Source organism: Castanea sativa, chromosome 9 (assembly GCF_040712315.1).
Source record: "Castanea sativa cultivar Marrone di Chiusa Pesio chromosome 9, ASM4071231v1".
In the NCBI taxonomy this organism is placed as follows: domain Eukaryota; kingdom Viridiplantae; phylum Streptophyta; class Magnoliopsida; order Fagales; family Fagaceae; genus Castanea; species Castanea sativa.
In genome coordinates this window covers 16105001-16123441 of record NC_134021.1, presented here as the reverse complement: position 1 = coordinate 16123441, position 18441 = coordinate 16105001, and the positions used below count along the sequence as shown (strand labels likewise).

Genomic DNA, 18441 nt, shown 5'->3' with positions numbered 1-18441 from the left:
AGTCATTTTTTTGTGGAAGGTACTTGTCATCAAACCAACACCTTACTTCTAAAGAAACTAAAGACAAAAATGCAATTTATACTTGTTAAGTTATTTTAGTCCTTTAAATTTGAAGTTGTTTATTTTAATCCAGGAACTTTACCTCAACATCATTTAACTCTTTTTTTTTTTATTATTAACGAAAATCATTTACTTCTTTAAGTTTGAAAGTTGTCATTTTAATCCAGTAACTTGACTCAAAAATCATTTTATTCCCTTAAGTTGGTGGTTTTGAATGATTTTTGGACAAAATTACCGTACTAAATGAGTTCTTAAATGGCCAAAATGATTTTTGAATAAAGTTACGGAATTATAATAACCAAAATTAAACTTAAAATACTAAAATGTTTTTTAGGTAGAGTTAACAAACAAAAATAACTCATTCTAAAAAAAAAAAATCCAACTTCAAACTTAAAGTACATAAATGATTTCTTATTAAAAAAAAAAAGACAAATGACTTTTGGGCAAAGTTAGTGAGTGTAGATTGTATTTTTGCCAATGAATAAATGAAAATGATATGGCAATGAATAAGAACTTTTTGCCAACTTACCAACGACATACCGTTTTCCTCAAACGGCCAATCGCTTTTGCCAATATGTGAAGGTCAAAACCCAAAACGTTCAGACTGTTCAGTTGTACTCCGAGCTATGCATATTGCAGAGCTAACATGAATCTAATTATGAAACCAGCAAGAACTAGACCATGAGAAACAGCTCAATTATGTAGATTGTGTACTGTGTAGGAATATCATGAGGATCACACTTGCATTGAAGAAAATAGAGAGACTCCAACTAATAGAGGACTTCAACTTATATTGCAAAAAAAAAAAAAAGGTTTTCTTGTTTGTGCTCAGGAATTGATGCTCAAAAATTCTTGGTTTATATATATAGATTCCTTGTGCAAGTTATATGCATGGATGCATGCGTTTCATAGGCAAATTTAATATGTCGCTCACCTGTTTGTTGAAATTCCTGAATGAGCATTAGCTTGAGTTTGACGTGCTTGCTTTTTATATAGCAACCGCACAAACAAACCCAGTTCAGATTTAGATAAAAAGAACATTATTCCCAAGCCAAAAAGGCTACAAGCTGGCATTGTTCAAGTTATGTGCTCATCTCATCACCCCATCATTTGGGTTGATGATTCTGTATATATCTACAAAAGAAAAGGTCCAAAAAATGAAAAAAGAAAGGCATAAAGGGTTGGCTATGATGATGTAACTATGAAGAAGATGAGGATATAGAGGAAGAAGAAGAAAGGGGGGGTGAGTTGTGGCAAGCACACATAGGGTCATGGATGACCCTTTTCCTACTAATGTCGAGTTTAGAACAAATAACACAGTACCGGCCATGAAATTCTTCATCTTCCATTTCATCATCATCATCTTTGTCTTCACTATCTTCTGTGTTCTCATCCTCAATATCTTCCTCTGCCTCAACCTTTGCATTATAGCAGCCAGCGTAAGACAATCCCATCATTGGAAGAATAATCAGAAGAATCTTGTCAATGCTATCATCGTGCCATTTTCTTCCTTTCTCCCAAAATGTTAAGGGAGCAACAACAGCTGCTGCTCCAACCCCAAAACCCAATCCAGTCAGTATGAACTGCCAATCAAATCCAATCAAAGTGGTTGAATTTGTGCCTTCAGATTTTTGTGTTGCTGAAGGTGGTGGAGCAGTACCATTTGTGCAATTTGTCACCAATGGGGATCCACATAATCCTCTGTTCCCTTCATATGAATCATTTGTAAACGTAGCAAATTGCTTGCCTTGTGGAATTGGCCCCACCAATTGATTGAATGAAAGGTTTAGGAATGAAAGGAAAGTAAGACTATCTTCAAGTTGCACGGGGATCTCCCCTGTAAGGTTGTTGTTTGACAAGTCCAATGATTCCAATTGAGTCAAGTTGCCCAGAGATGGTGGAATGTGGCCTGTAAGAGCATTTTGCGAGAAGTTGAGAAGACGTAGTGATTTGAGCTCTCCTATTTCTTCTGGTATTGTCCCATTAAGATTGTTGCAGGATACATCAATCGAAGTGAAAAGAGTTAAAATCCTAACCAGCTCAATGTCTAGACCTTTAATGGTAACTCTTATCATATCTTGATAATAATTTTGACTGAATTGTAGGATTCCAAATTGGAGGTATTGAATTCGTGACTGGCCATGATCCATCATAGCCTTCCAAGCAAAAATGGATTCTCTTGGAAGTCGACCGATAAAATTGTTTGAAGCTAGGTCAACAATTTGAAGCATTGGCCAAGAGGTATTTGGCCCTCCACAATCAATGGACCCATAAAATTTGTTAGATCTCAAAATAAGGACACGCAACGAGGCTATGCTCTTCAAATGACATGGGAAGGCATCCTTTATCTTATTGTTCCCCAGGTCCAAGACCTCCAAATATTTGCAGTTCCCCAAAGACTTTGGAACCACTCCTTCTAAAAGGTTCCCATTGAGATTTAGAGTTTGTAAATCACAATTAACTGAAAATGAATCAGATATATTGCCACTGAGTTTGTTTCTCCTCACGTCCAGCACCACTAGAGTCTCACTCATCTCATAGAAGCATTGGGGAATTGTGCCATTCAAAAAATTATTGGACAGATCAAGAACTTGCAGATATGAAGCATTGCATATTGATACAGGGATACTGCCAGATAATAGATTGTTTGAAAGAGATAAGAAATAAGCAAAATTAAGGGAACTGCCAATGCCAGCAGGTATAACAGAGCTGAAATTATTCCCTGAAAGATCAAGATATGTGGCAGGTGGTGGGAGAGTTGGGAGTTGCCCCTGGAGTTGGTTGGAATGAAGATCTAGGATACATAATGTAGAAGGAAGATTGGGCAAAGGCCCTTCCAGGTGGTTATGCGAGAGATTGAGGTAAAGAAGATTAGTAAGATTCTGAATCCAGTTGGGTATCTTTCCAGGAATCTCATTATTTGAAAGGTCTAGCATGGTTAATTTGGATTGATTTGTCAAGAAATCAGGAGAAGTCTTCAATTTGCAAGAAGCCAATTTTAATGTGGAAATTTGGGGAAAGGAGGATAATGAAGAATTAGTTTCAATATACTCAATCGATAAGATGTTGTATGAAAGATCAAGATTGGAAAGGTTTCTCAACTGCTGAATCTTATTGAGCTGCAAGGAGCCGTTAAAGCTGTTTGAAGAAAGTGAGAGAAACTTGAGACCTTGAAGTTCAAAGACAGATGTTGGTACTGGCCCTTCCAAGTTGTTGCTACTCAAATCAAGGGTGTTCAGTAGGTGAGAAGAAACATTAAATTCAAGCCGACCAGAAAATTGGTTGTTGGAAAGTCGTAATATTTGCAATGATGGAAGGGAAAACAAGGAGGCCGGAATATTCCCTCCAAGTAAATTGTAACCCAAGTCAAGAATCACCAGATTCAGAAGATCTTTCCAGTTAAGGGAATCAATCTTACCTTTTAGATCATTATGGGAAAGGTATATCTGGGTCAACTTCTTGGCCATGCTGAATGATGGAATTAGTCCGGTGAAGTTGTTTGATGACATGTCCAAATAAACCAATTGAGTAAGATTTGCCATAGAGTTTGGGATTGACCCGCTGAAATTGCAAAGTGAAAGATCAATTCTGGACAACATTGTTAGGTTACCAATAGAATCTGGCAGTGCCCCTGAAAATTTTGTACCACTAAGCAGCAGTGACCGAAGAGAACCATTTGGAAGAAATTCTCGCAAAGAACCTTGAAGTTGTTCATTATTTGACAAGTCAATTGTCTGCAGTGTTAGAATCCGGAAGACTTTTTCTGGAAATGTCCCATTCAATCCACAAGAACTGAGACCCAAGGAAGACAAATTTGAGAAATTTGCAAAAAAATCTGGAACAGGAGCATTAAAGAGATTAAAGTCGAGACGAATAATTGAGAGAGACTTAAGCTTCTGTAAGGAGGAATCAAAAGGCCCTGAAAGATAACAATCAGACATGCTCAACACCCTTAGATTTGGCATTGAAGAAGATAAGGCCTGACACCATTCGTTCCCTGGCGCTGATATATTTACACCATCAAGATAAAGTTCCTTTAGCTCCACAAAATTCTTTACTAGCGTAGCTAAATTTGGTTTCTTAATTTCCAGCATAGAATAACTCAGCAAAAAAAAGGTAGACAAATCAAGGGTAACCAACCTTTTCAGGTTCGAAATCTCTGAAGGAATCTGCCCCGCAAAGCCAGAATTTGACAGGTTCAAATAAAACAAATTCGTCAGATTGCCGAACTGAGATGGAATTTGTGAAGAGTTCAACTTGTTGTAAGACAAATTCAGGGTCTGAAGATAATGGAGACTGAAAAGGGGACTTGAATTGTGAAGTCCACCCGTGATGGATTCGTTGAACAGGTCGAGACCAACGACACGTCCCTCCTTGCTGCAGCTTACTCCTTTCCAAAAACAGCAATCAGAAAACTGAGTTTCATTCCAGTGCAACAGTTTTGTGGAAAACATACGGTTGAAGATGAGACTTTTCTTCAATCCGATCAACAAGTCTCGCTGATCGCTAAGACATGTTTGAGATTGAGATACCACAAAGATACGAAAGTTGAGGAAAATTGAGCAAATGGGTATGAAGAAAAGCCATGAAAGGAGTGAAATTCTCATTGGGGTCTGTAAGAAGAAAGACTCATACAGTAAAGAATTGAAGAGATGATGAAATGACTTGTTGTGGATTCAAGAGAGAAAGGGCCCATGGAACATGACCTTATTTTTGGCCTGTGGTTAGAGTGGTGGCCGACCAAAACCCACTCGGGTTTGGCACGGGGCCGCTGCTGAAAGTTTGTGTGGACTTGGGGGTAGAAAAACAGAAGCAAAGAACCAAAAGCCAAAAGGCAAGACAAGAAAGAGAGCGATTGAGAGAGAGACAGAGAGATGAGATTGTTTTTGTTAGGTGAGATTAATCATAGTTCGGAGAGAAGAGCCGACGTCAAAGAGAAAAAAAAACGCGTATTTGTTTGTGTGTAACGTTTGGTCTGCTTTTGTTTTTTTCTGAATCCTGACGATGATGGACGACTTTTCGAGCTTTTGTCATTTAAAAAAGTACCGCAATCTTAGAAAAATCGAACCAATGATATAAAATGAACTGGTTTTGAAAATGGAGTAACGATTAACAATGAATATTGAATGATAATGCCACAGTCATCGGTTCGGTCACGCTTACATAATAAATTATTGGGCAAAGATTTAAAAAAAAAAAAAATTTATTGGGCAAATTATAACCTACTATCAAAATTTAAATTGTCTATCTATAGTTTAAAATTTAAATTGCCTATCATATAATAAATTTTTATAATCCACTTCTATTTAGAAATAGTCAAATATGTAATTTTCTCCCATTTTTATGTATTTTTCCTCTAAAAACACAAAACATAAAAATATAAGATAAAAAACAATCCAGCAAAAACACTTGTATCATTAGATTTCAAATCACATATAAACAACTTAAATTTTGATCAAACCGCAGGTGGATAAAGTGTTAAATGACATAAGACGGGCTAAACTTGACGAGTAAAGTCTCTTATTAATAGTTTCAATTTTAAAAAAAAGTTTCAATTTATAAAATAGAATAAAAAACTATCGAGTAAAGTCTATTGAATTAATCAAAAAAAAAAATTGCAATCAATGTGAGTTATGGTTAAATTAACAAGCAAAATCTCTTATTGTATAATGAGACTAATTGCTTAAGGAATAATGTTTTAGCTAGTTAAGATTATAACTCGTGATGGTAGTTGAAAATTATTAGGTAAATTATAAGTACACATTATTCTGCATATCTCACACCAATAAATGCAAGTCATTTAATATAAAAATACTATGACATAAGTTAGTAGTAATATGAAAAGGTTAAGTAGTATATCAACTTACTTGCTATTATTAGAAAAAAATACTTGCTATTATTAGTATAGAGTATGATGTCAACAAGGACTGTCCATCAGACCCGGAGACCTACTTAACTTGGCCAACCCGCCCACGTCTGACCCACTGCCTCCCGATCCGATGACTCCGGCAGTCGGACGTAGGTTCTGACGAAACTAACCCAACCCCACGCAGGTCTGTTGTCGGTTTTTGGTTTCCAAACTCGTGACACCCGACCCGAATTGAATCCTTTACCTTTCCGGTGAAGTATTACAATCTTCTGACCAGATCCGACAAGATCTCGCCATTATTCGACGAAATCTAGGCTAGATCTCGATGGATTCGGCCAAATTTCGTCCCTCGTGATAAACTCGATACCGACCCAACGAGACTCGAACCGAAAAATCCGACCAGATCTTTGGATCGATTTCGGGTCAATTTTTTATTCACCCACCCCATTCGGGTCGAGTCCGGGTTGGGCACAAACCCGACTTGGCTCGACCCATGGAGTGTGGACAACCCTAATGTCAACTATAATTAGGTAGAACTTAAAAAAGTATAAATTATTATTCAATAAGGATATAGAGCTTTATTATCATCTTTTCTTTTCTTTTTTTAAAGAAAGAAATGAACTTTACAATTGTTTTTTAGGTTGGTAAAGCTTAATTTTTTAAGTCCTTTCTAAAACCCTATTTTAAAATACATCTTTTTAAAATCTCTCTCTTGCTTTGTGTGTGTGCGTGCAACTTTTTAAGTCTCACAACTTCTTTAGAAAAAAAAGAGTGTGCTTTGTTATGAGGAGTGCTATGTCCACAACACTTTCACAATAAATCATAGGCAGTAAGTTATTATTGATTCTAATTTGAATTCACAACTTAAATTACTTTTTTGCCTACCCATTACAACCAATAACAACTTACCACTTAAGATTTATTGTGAAAGTACTATAAAAATGTTGTAGACATAGTAGTTCTCTTATATTATAGGGAAGATTTGTTATTTCATGTATTTGACATCAATTATCATTTCTTACTTGGTGAAGTAAAATGTCAATGAACATTGTATACAACTTAAATAAAAGGAATAGGAAGATATTGATAAAAAAATGAACTATGAATCAAGTTGACAAATCAATCATCATTATAATATAAATTTAAAATGAATAGGATTGTGATGTTGACCAATGGCTTAAAGTCGTAAATAATAAGAGAATTGTTCCAAAAGAAGAGACTGGATAGCCGCATTGATTGCTAAATGCATTGAGGATGTGAGGTTTTGACAATGAGTAATTATTAGGTATTCTAAATGAAAGTGACGTGGTGTTTCTTCCTTTTACATTTGCAGTGGATTTCAACGAACTCACATAAATGTGAGAGGAAGATGTTCCCAACCATTTGGGTTGATGAGTCCATATTTATCTAAAAAAGAGAAGAAGAAAAAAATTTAAAATAAAATAAAATAAGAGAGAGAGAGAGAGAGAGAGAGAGAGAGAGAGAAACTTTGCAAAGATGATGTGACTGTTGGGGATATTACACAAAGAAATAATGGAAGAACAAGGTTAACACAAAAGAAAAATAGAAAATAGATAACTTGGAGGCATAATATCGTTTTCTTTAGGCAATATTTGCCCCCTCACACTATTGTTGCTAAAGGATTATTGCAAATTTGTTTCCAAAATACAACCAAGATGTTAGGTTCTATAGATAGTAATTCTGGAGAATGACCACAGGATTTCCTATATTTTTCTATAACTTACTATTTTTCAAGTGAAAATAGCCTCTATTTATATCCTTAGGGTTTTATTTCATCAAAACGCATGTATGGAGAGTTAAAATGTTTCGTAAAACCGTTCACATGACTTGAAACATTTTCAATTTCTAAACAGTCACCAGAAAATTCTGCAGAAAATCCTTTTTTCACAACTTTTGATCGGTCGAAAATTCCTTTCGATCGATTGAGTGTTCTTTTCGATCGGTCGAACAGGAATCGAGCAGCGATCAAGACATCTAGTGACTTCACCTTCCATTTCATCTTCATCACCATGGTCTTCATAATCTTTTGTATTCTCATCTCGAATATCTTCATCTTCCTCAACCTTTGCATTATAGCAGCCAGTGTAAGACAATCCCAACATTGGAAAAATCACTAGTATAATCTTATCAATGCAATTGTCATGCCATTTTCTTCCTTTCTCCTAAAATGTTAAGGGAGAAGCAACAATTGTTGCTCCAACCTGAAAACCCAACCCGGTCAGTATGAACTACCAATCAAAGTAGTTGAACTTGTGCCTTTATATTTTGGTGTTGCTAAAGGTGGTGGAGCTTCATCACTTGTGTAGTGTGTCGTCAAAGGGAACCCACATAACTCCTTGTTATGTATATAGGAATAATTTGAAAACGTACCAAATTCTTGCCTTGCGGAATTGGCCCCACCAATTGATTGAATGAAAGGTTTAGGGCTTCCAAGAAAGTAAGATCTACAAGTTTGATGTGCATGAAATATATACAATGAAGTACCATCAGATTTGCATAGTTAGCCTTTTATATTATTTTGTGACTAATTATATATTATATTTGCTTTATGGAAAATAAAGGCTATTCATGTTGAGAGGCTGAACAAGTTACAAGTTGTATGGTACGTGGGCCAAGCTGATTATAAAGCTAACTTAAGAGAAGAGAGCTTGCCATAAAGTAAAGATTCAACCCAATGTGGAGACTGTAACTCTTGTGAGTTTTGAGCCAATCATTATTTTTGGAGGGTTATTATTATTATTTTTCTAATCTTAAAGTTCATTTGGAAGTGCGCAATATTTCCTTTATTGTAGTCTCATTATTCTTTCTTTTGCCTAAGAGAAAAATTTTATTTTTTTGCCACACTTAAATCTTTTGAAGTCATTGATATTGAATGAACTATACTAGTCTTTGAGATATGAGATTAGACCATTTTTGTCTACTTTGAGCCTTATATGTGTTTTTATTTTTCTTTTTTGATACATTATCGCTAGTCATTCCGTTGAGCCTTTTAATTAGCCTTTCTTTCTTAAAACCCTTATTCATGGTGTTTCAAGATGGAATGTTGATCATTTTGTCTCAATGTGGTGGTTGTGCAAGAATTTAAAGAAGAAGGAAAAATACAAAAGAAGAAGAAAAAGAAAAGAGAACAACAAAATGGAAAAGAGTTGAAATGAAAAGAAAAGAAAAAATTTAAGTTCTCATCAAATTTTGAGAAGTGAAATGAAAGGAATGAATGTTGTTTTGAAGAAGAAGAGTTGGAAAAAAAATTGTGTTGAATGGAAATTCCAAAAAGTATTGAGATTCCGACTGATCTTGAAAATACTTCTTATATTAACCTTCACCCATTCTTATTTCATTCCCTTTGTTTTTACCTTACATTACGTCCTAATAAAGTCCTTATTTGATCTTGAAGATTGTACAGTTTAGATATTGATATGACTAAGAAGAAAAAGGTGTGGTATAAATATTTTTGACATCCTTTCATGAGACTACTTGTTCTTTTTTGATTAAGCATTTTTCATGTGATTTATATGTGAGGTATTTGATTTTACTTACATTGCTCCGCTCACATATACTGTTGAGAGTGTTACACCCCATTTCAGAGTGATTTCATTTGTTTAGTGATAACACTGGAAAGATTTGAGTTGAAGCATACTTTCAAAAAGAAATTCAAGTCAAGTTTATTCTAAAACTAAGAGTATATTTGGGTTGGCTACTACTTTTCACTCACAGTGAGTTTTGATGGCATGTGAACTTTCTTGGCAATTGTAGTGTTTTTGAACTTGAACTAATCCTCTTTGCAAAAGACAATTGAAAAAAAAAATGTTTGATTTTCTTTGTTTTGTTTATTTTAGTATTCATTCTCAGAATTTTGTGGGTATATTCCTTACAAACCCTCACAAGATTACAACTCATCCACTAGTGTAAGCTAGGGTTTAAAGGCTTGTTGCATATGCTAAATTCAATCGAAAATTCCAGCGAAAGTGGATTAGTTAGGATTTTCTTTTTCTTTGTTTTTAATTTCTTTGTTTTGTTTTACTCTTTATGTGTTTTGCTTGAGGACTAGCAAAATGTAGGTTTGGGGGTATTTGATGTGCATGAAATATATACAATAAAGTACCATCATATTTGCATAGTTAGCCTTCCTTTTATATTATTTTGTGACTAATTGTATATTATATTTGTTTTATAGAAAATAAAGGCTATTCATGTTGAGAGGCTGAACAAGTTACAAGTTGTATGGTACGTGGGCCAAGCCGATTATAAAGCTAACTTAAGAGAAGAGAGCTGCGGCCGCAGCTACCTCTTTGGTTTTCTTTCATGACATTTAGTTTTATTTATTTGTCTGGTTTAATGCTTAATATTTTATTTTTGTGTTTTCTTTCAATTACTGTGAGTAGCTAAATTTATAATTAAAGTTAAGGATGAAACATTGTTAAGGATTATCAATATTGTTTATGTGATTTGATTTTTACCACAATAGTTTTTTCTTTAATGATTTAAATTAATCTTGCTTCATATCAATTGATTAAGTGGGATTTTAGATATGAGTTCAATCATATTTTTCTCATGATTTAAGATTTATCTTAATTAATTGAATTCTTGGTTTATTAATTATTGATTATAAAATTGGATATCACTTGTGATTTGTTTTTCAATGGATACAATTTATGATTTGATTTTTAGAATTGGATATATCTTGTGATTTGTTTGGCTACGGATACATTTGATGATTTGATTTTATACTTAAGAAGCGAAGAAGAACATGCTTTTGATTTTTAAAATAAGGATTTTAATGAGAATATTTTCCATGACAGTAAGATTGATTTCTAGATTATCATGTAGTGAGTTGGAAAAAATTAATGATCATAAATTTATGTTGATATGACTTACAAGGCGGATTCTAAATTCTTAATTCCTTTTTTCTAGATTGTTTACATCTCTTTACTGCTTTATATTATATCATTGCTTAGTTTAATTATTTTCTTTGTATATTTAATTGCAAACAATCAATTTATTAAACTAGATTAGGATTAATTTGGTTAAGATTTGATTAACTTTCCTACGTTCATTCAAGTCCCTGTGAGTTCGACCTCGTTCTTGTTAAACTATACTTCGGTACGGTTTGTACACTTGCGAGTACTTTAAAATTTCACAACAAATTTGCATAGGGATCTCCCTTGTGACTTTGTTGCTTGACAAGTCTAATGATTCTAGCTGAGACAAATTTCCCAAAGATGGTGGGATTTTGCCCATAAGAGCATTATGTGACAAGTTGAGAACATATAGTGATTTCAGTTCTCCAATAGTTTCTAGTATTGGCCATTCAGGCTTGTTGGCAGAAATGTCAATCGAGGTGAAAACAGTTAGAATTTTCACCAGCTCAATGTCTAGACCTTTACTGGTAACTGTTATCCTATTTTGATAATAAAACTGACCAAAATGGAAACCACATTGGAGGTGATTGAGCATTGACCGGACCTTGTCTTCTTCATCTAGCATTGCCTTCTAGGTAGAAAAGTATTTTCTTGGAAGCTTTCTAGTAAATTCGTTTGAAGCTAGGTCTACAATTTGAAGAATTGGCCAGGTGAAATTTGATCTTGATCTTCTACAACTATTAATAGGCCCGAAAAAATTTGTTAGATCGCAAGATAAGGACACACAACTTGGATATGCTTCTCAAATAACGTGGGAAGACATCGTTGATCTCATTGTTCCCAATGTCAAAGACCTCCAAATTTGTGCAATTGGCCAGAGACCTTGGTACCACTCCTTCAAGTTGGTTTCCATTGAGATTTAGTGTTTGCAAACCACAATCGTATGGAAATATATCAGATATATTACCACATAAATGATTTTTAGGCAAAGTTAGCGAGTGTAACTTGTATTTTTGTTGAAAAAAAATAAAACAAAAATGATATGCAAAGAATGAGAACTTTTTGCTAAGTGATCGCTTTTGCCAATGTGTGACGCTCAAAACGTTCAGTTGTACTCCGAACTATGCACATTGCAAAGCTAACATGAATCAATGAATAAAAACAAGCATGAATAGGCACAGAATATGTGATGGAAAGAACCACAAAGCCCCAGCAAATTGTCGCTATCTAATTATGCAATGAACATGAACTAGACCATGAGATACAGCTCAATTATGTAGATTGTGTAATGTGTAAGAATATCATGAGGATCACACTTGCATTGAAGATAACGGGGAGACTCCAACTAATACAGGACTTAAACATATATTGCAAAAAAAAAAAAATGTTTCTTGTTTTTGCTCAGGTATGATGCTCACCAATTCTTGGTTTATCTACAAAGATTACTTGTTCAAATTATACGCATGAATGCATGTGTTTCGTGGACAAATTTAATGTGTCTCTCACCTGTTTGTTGAAATTCCTGAATGAGCATTAGCTTGAGTCTGATGTGCTTGCTTTTTATATAGCAACCACACAAACAAACCCAGTTCAGATTTAGAATAAAAGAACATTATCCCCAGCCAAAAAGATTACAAACTGGCAATATTCAATTTATGAGCTCATCTCATCCCCCCATCATTTGGGTTGATGATTCTGTATCTTTCTACAAATGAAAAGGTCCAAAAAATGAAAAACAAAACAGAGAAAAAGCTTTGCTATGATGATGTGGCTATGAAGAAGATAAGGATGTAGAGGAAGAAGAAGAAATGGGGGGTGAGTTATGGCATGTACATTGAGGGTCATGGATGACCCTCTTCCTACTAATGTCGAGTTTAGAACAAATCACACAATACCGTCCAAAAATTATTCATCTTCCATTTCATTTTCATTATCTTCATCTTCAGAATCTTCTGTGTTCTCATCTTCAATATCTTCATCTGCCTCAACCTTCACATTATAGCAGCCAGTGTAAGACAATCCCATCATTGGAAGAATCACTAGAAGAATCTTATCAATGATATCGTTGTGCCATTTTCTTCCTTTCTCCCAAAATGTTAAGGGAGCAACAACAACTGCTGCTCCGACCCCAAAACCCAATCCAGTCAGTATGAACTGCCAATCAAATCCAATCACAGTAGTTGAACGTGTGCCTTTAGATTGTGGTATTGCTGAAGGTGGTGGAGCTTTACCACTAGTGCAGTTTTTCTTCAAAGGGATTCCACATAATCCTTTGTTCCCTTTAAAGGAATCTTCTGAAAATGTATCAAATTGCTTGCCTTGTGGAATCTGCCCCACCAATTGATTGAATGAAAGGTTTAGGACGGCTAGGAAAGTAAGATCTGAAAGTTGCATAGGGATTTTCCCTCTGAGCTGGTTGCTTGACAAATCTAGTGATTCCAGCATAGTCAAGTTTCTCATAGATGGTGGAATGTGGCCTGTAAGAGCATTATGTGAGAAGTTGAGAACAACTAGCGATTTGAGCTTTCCAATTTCTTCTGGTATTGTCCCATTAAGATTGTTGGAGGATACATCAATTGCAGTGAATAGATTTAGAATCCTAACCAGCTCAATGTCTAAACCTTTATTGGTAATTGTTATCATATCTTGATAATAAATTTGACTGAATTTTAGGATTGGAACTTGGAGGTACTGGACATCATCCATCATTGCCTTCTGGGCAGAAAGGTATTCTCTTGGAAGCTGACCAGTAAAATTGTTTGAAGCAAGGTCAATAATTTGAAGCATCGGCCAAGAGGTATTTGGCCCTCCACAATCAATGGACCCATTAAATTTGTTAGATCGCAAGATAAGGACACGTAAATTGGATATGTTCTTCAAGTAACATGGGAAGACATCCTCAATATAGTTGTTTCCTATGTCCAAGACCTCCAAATTTGTACAACTGGCCAGAGAATTGGGTAACTTTCCTTTTAGTAGGTTTCCATTGAGACTTAGAGTTTGTATACCACAATTGCCTGGAAATTCGTCAGATATTGAGCCAGAGAGGTTGTTTCTCCTTAGATTCAGAACCCTTAGAGTCTCACTCATTGTGTAGAAGCATTGGGGAATGGTGCCAGTCAAGGAATTATTAGATAGATCAAGAACTAGAAGAAATATACCATTGCATAATGATTGAGGTATATCTCCATGGAATTTATTGCTTGAAAGAGATAAGAAAATTGTGAAATTAAGGGAGATACCAATGCTAGTTGGTATAACAGAGCTGAAATTATTCATTGAGAAGTCCAGATATTGAACAATTGGTGGGAGATCTGGGAGTTTTCCCTGGAGTTGGCTGGAGTGAAGGTCTATGAGACCTAATAGAGAAGGAAGATTCGGTAAAGGCTCCTGTAGAGTCACAAGGCGGTTATGAGAGAGATTTAGGTACATAAGATTATTAAATTTCCAAATCTAGTTGGGTATCTCTCCACGAATCTGGCTTTTTGAAAGGTCTAGAAAGGTTAATTTGGATTGGTTTTTCAAGAAATCAGGGACTGCTCTCAATTTGCTAAAATGGGGAAAGGACAAAGAAGAAGCGGTAACACTATAATTGACTGACAACTTGTTGTAATATAGATCAAGACTCGATAGATTTGTTTGTTGCTGAATCGAATCAAGCTGGAAAAAGCCATAAAATTTGTTGTAAGAAAATGAGAGGGATTTAAGACCTTTGTGCTTGATTAGAGACATGGGTAAGGAACCTTTCAAGTTGTTGTCACTCAAATCAAGGGTGTTCAATGAGTAAGAAGAAACGTTAAATTCCTGGAGTCCACCAGAAAATTTGTTTTTCGAAAGTTGTATTTTCTGCAGCAGAGATCAGAGATGGATGAAAAAACAGGGACAGTGGAATAGTCCCTTCAATTGAATTGTAATCCAAGTCAAGATTCACCAGTTTTATAAGCTCTTCCCAATAGTGGAATTAATACTACCTTCCAGATCATTATGGGAAAGGTTTATCTCTGTTAGATTCTTAGCTATGGCGAATGATGGAATCTGTCCGTTGAACTTATTGGACGACATGTCCAAATAAACCAATTGAGTAAGATTTCCCATAAGGTTTGGTATTGATCCACTGAAATTGCATCCAAAAAGATCTATTCTCGACAACATTCAAGGTTACCAATAGAATCTGGCAGTGCCCTTGAAAATTTTGTACCACTAAGCAGCAGTGACCGAAGAGAACAATTTGGAAGAAATTCTGGCAAAGAACCTTGAAGTAGTTCATTATATGACAAGTCAAGTGTCTGCAATGATGGAACCTGGAAGATGTTTTCTGGAAATGTCTCATTCAATCCACAAGAACTAAGACCCAAGTAAGTCAAATTTGTGAAATTTGCAAAAAATTCTGGAACTGGAGCATTAAGGGGATTATTATTGAGACGAAAAACTGAGAGGAACTGAAGCTTCAATAAGGAGGAATTAAGAGGGCCTGAAAGATAACAATTTGACATGCTCAACACACTTAGATTTGACAATGAAGATGATAAGGCTTGACACTACTCTTTCCCTGACGCTAATATATTTACACCATCAAGATAAAGTTCCTTAATCTCCGAAAGATTCTGAACTAGCTTAGCTAAATTTGGGTCCTCAAGTTTCAGCATATTATCACTCAAGTAAGAAAGGGTAGACAGATCGAGAGTAATCAACCTTGTGAGACGTGAAATCACATTTGGAACCTGCCTTACAAAGCCGGCATTTGACAAATTCAAATAACTCAACTTCGTCAGAATGCCAAACTGGGATGGAATCGTAGAAGGACTCAACTTGTTATAAGCCAAATTCAGGTACTCAAGATATTGGAGACTGAAACGGCTTGAATTGTGAAGTCCACCCATGATGGATTCGTTGAACAGGTCGAGACCAACAAGTCCCTCCTTGCTGTAGCTTACTCCTTTCCACAAACAGCGATTAGGAAATTGAGTTTCATTCCAGTGCAACAGTTTTGTGGACAACTTACGGTTGAAGATGAGACTTTTCTTCAATCCGTTCAACAAGTCTCGTTGATCGCTAAGACATGTTTTAGATTGAGACACCACAAAAATACCAAAGTTGAGTAAAAGTGAGCAAATGGGTATGAAGAAAAGCCATGAAAGGAGTGAAATTTGAAAGATTTTGAGCTTGAAGTTTGGTTAACAATGGCGGATTAACAAGTAACAAAGAAGAGAATGAAAGAGAGAGAGAATGAGAGAAAATTTTTCTAAAGGAAACTGAAAAATGAGGAACCTTCTCGAGGTTAACCTACTCTAACTGAATAATAACCACCTTGCGATCTTTGCTCCGTGAAATAAGGGATGACAGCCTGGATGATAGTTACTTATTAAGGCTTGAGTCTTAATTGTGCACTGAAGATTATGACCAAGAGCATCGTGTACACTGAGAAGTAGAGCCAGAGTGTTTTTGGAACCAACACTACTAAAAAGAGTGGAGATACAAATGACACCGTTCCTTATTAACTTAAGCAACACCATTTCCATATCAGGTAAACTCTCTTTAAATGACATGACATCGTTTTGGTAAAAGAACTGTTAGACACAAGTAGCTGCTATGTGTCTTCCTCTTCTATTTTCAAACTTGTCTTTTGAGTTTGAGTTTCAGTGCTCTCTTTAACATCCACCTTCAAAACCATGGGGTCAATGGACACCATGATTTTGGAACGAAGATAGACAAAACGAGAAGTAGATAAGCTCTTGGTAAAGATGTCAGCAAGCTGATCACCTGTGGCTATATACTGAACTTGAAGATCCCGGCGTAGCACTCTCTCTCGAACAAAGTGATAGTCAACTTCCACATGTTTTGTGCGAGCATGAAAAAGGGGATTGGAAGCAATGGCAAGGGCAGAAACATTGTCACACCATAGCTTAGGTGGAAAGGGAAGAAAAATACCAAGGTCTTTTAAAACTTGACGAAGCCAGGAAAGCTCAGCGGCAGTGGAGGCTAAAGCTCGATATTCAGACTCAGTGGAGGATCGAGAGACTGTGTCCTGCTTCTTGGCGCTCCAGGTGATGGGATTATAACTAAGGTAGACCATGAAACCAGTAATGGAGCGACGGTCAAAAGGATCCCAGCCCAATCTGAATCAGAAAAGGTTGAAAGGGAGAGAGGCCCTGGTTGAAGAAACACACCACAATGCAAAGTGCCATGAACGTATCTCAGAATTCGCTTGGCAGCAATTAAGTGAACATCAGTAGGAGTAAACATAAACTGACACACCTGCTGCACTGCAAAACTCAAATCAAGCTGTGTGAAGGTCAAATAGTGAAGAGAGCCAACTAAACGCCTATACTCATGAGGGTTAGAGAGCAAGGAGCCCTCAGTAGGAACCAATCTGGAATTGGGAGCACAAGGTGTCCTAGCTGGTTTGGAACTGTGCATGTTGAGCTTGAGAAGTAAGTCCTGAGCATATTTGGTCTGAGATAAAAATAACCCTTTGGAAGTCCTGGTTATTTGAAGACCAAGAAAGTAATGAAGGGGACCCAAATCCTTAAGCTCAAAGGCTGCACTAAGTTGGGCAATCAATGAAGACAAGAAGTGAGGATCATTACCAGTCATGACCATATCATCAACATAGACAAGAAGGTAGACCACCAATTTACCATGTCGAAGAATGAACAAGGAAGAATCTGAGAGAGAGGCCTGAAACCCCATATGCAACAATTGGGTGGAAAATCTCTCAAACCAAGCTCTAGAGGCTTGCTTAAGACCATAGAGAGATTTAATAAGTTTGCAAACATAATTTGGATGAACTGGGTCTATATAACTAAGTGGCTGAACCATAAAGACCTCCTCCCTCAGAAAACCATGAAGAAAAGCGTTACTCACATCAAGCTGTCTGAGAGGCCAATTGAACTAAACAGCAAGAGAGAGAATAATTCTCACTGTAGGAGGCTTAATGACTGGACTGAAAGTCTTCAAAATCAACTCCATACTGCTGATGAAACCCCTTTGCAACTAGCCTGGCTTTATATCTATTGATGGACCCATCACTATTACGTTTGAGCTTAAAAACCCACTTGCAACCAACCACATTTTGAGATGGAGAAGGTGGAACCAAGACCCAGGTACCCTGCCTCTGGAGAGCAGCAAATTCATCATCCATAGTAGAACACCATTGAGGATATTGGGCAGCAATCCTGTAAGATGATGATTCTGTAGTAGTGTAATCAATCTTAGAAGAGGAACGAGATTTCTTGGACTTAGAGCACTGCTTTCCAGAAGTGATGGGAGGAGATTCACACATATCAATAACTGAGTTGGTGGAGGCAGATACTCCAGTAGTCTTGGCAATTAGTGATTTAGGCTTGTAAATCCCATCCTTGGACCTAGTGATCATAGGATGAGCATTGACAGTAATAGGAACCTGTGGGTCACCCGTGGTAAGGGCAGGAGGTAGAGAAATAGGACTTGATAAGGATTGATCAATGGGGCCTGTAAGAAGAAAGACTCATACAGTAAAGAATGGAAGAGATGATGAAATGAATTGTGGGTTCAAGAGAGAAAAGGCCCATGGAACATGACCTTATTTTTGGCCTGTGGCTAGAGTGGTGGCTGACCAAAACCCACTCGGGTTTGGTACGGTACCACTACTGA

General features: G+C 36.2%; 1 protein-coding gene and 1 pseudogene across 2 annotated transcripts; both read right to left on the bottom strand.

Moving 5' to 3' along the window:
* Positions 1 to 896: 896 nt before the first annotated feature.
* Positions 897 to 4956, bottom strand: LOC142610645 (receptor like protein 22-like). Of its 2 annotated transcripts, XM_075782520.1 has the most exons (2): positions 4201 to 4341; positions 897 to 4063 (listed from the first exon to the last, which is right to left on the bottom strand). In XM_075782520.1, exon 2 carries the CDS (start codon positions 4023 to 4025, stop codon positions 1260 to 1262), a length of 2766 nt encoding a protein of 921 aa, XP_075638635.1. In that variant the 5' UTR covers positions 4026 to 4063; positions 4201 to 4341; the 3' UTR covers positions 897 to 1259. The 2 variants fall into 2 exon arrangements, with proteins under 2 accessions (XP_075638635.1, XP_075638634.1); XM_075782519.1 differs by having other exon boundaries at positions 897 to 4956.
* Positions 4957 to 12702: 7746 nt separating this feature from the next.
* On the bottom strand, positions 12703 to 16355 carry LOC142608826 (receptor-like protein 7; annotated as a pseudogene).
* Positions 16356 to 18441: the final 2086 nt, after the last annotated feature.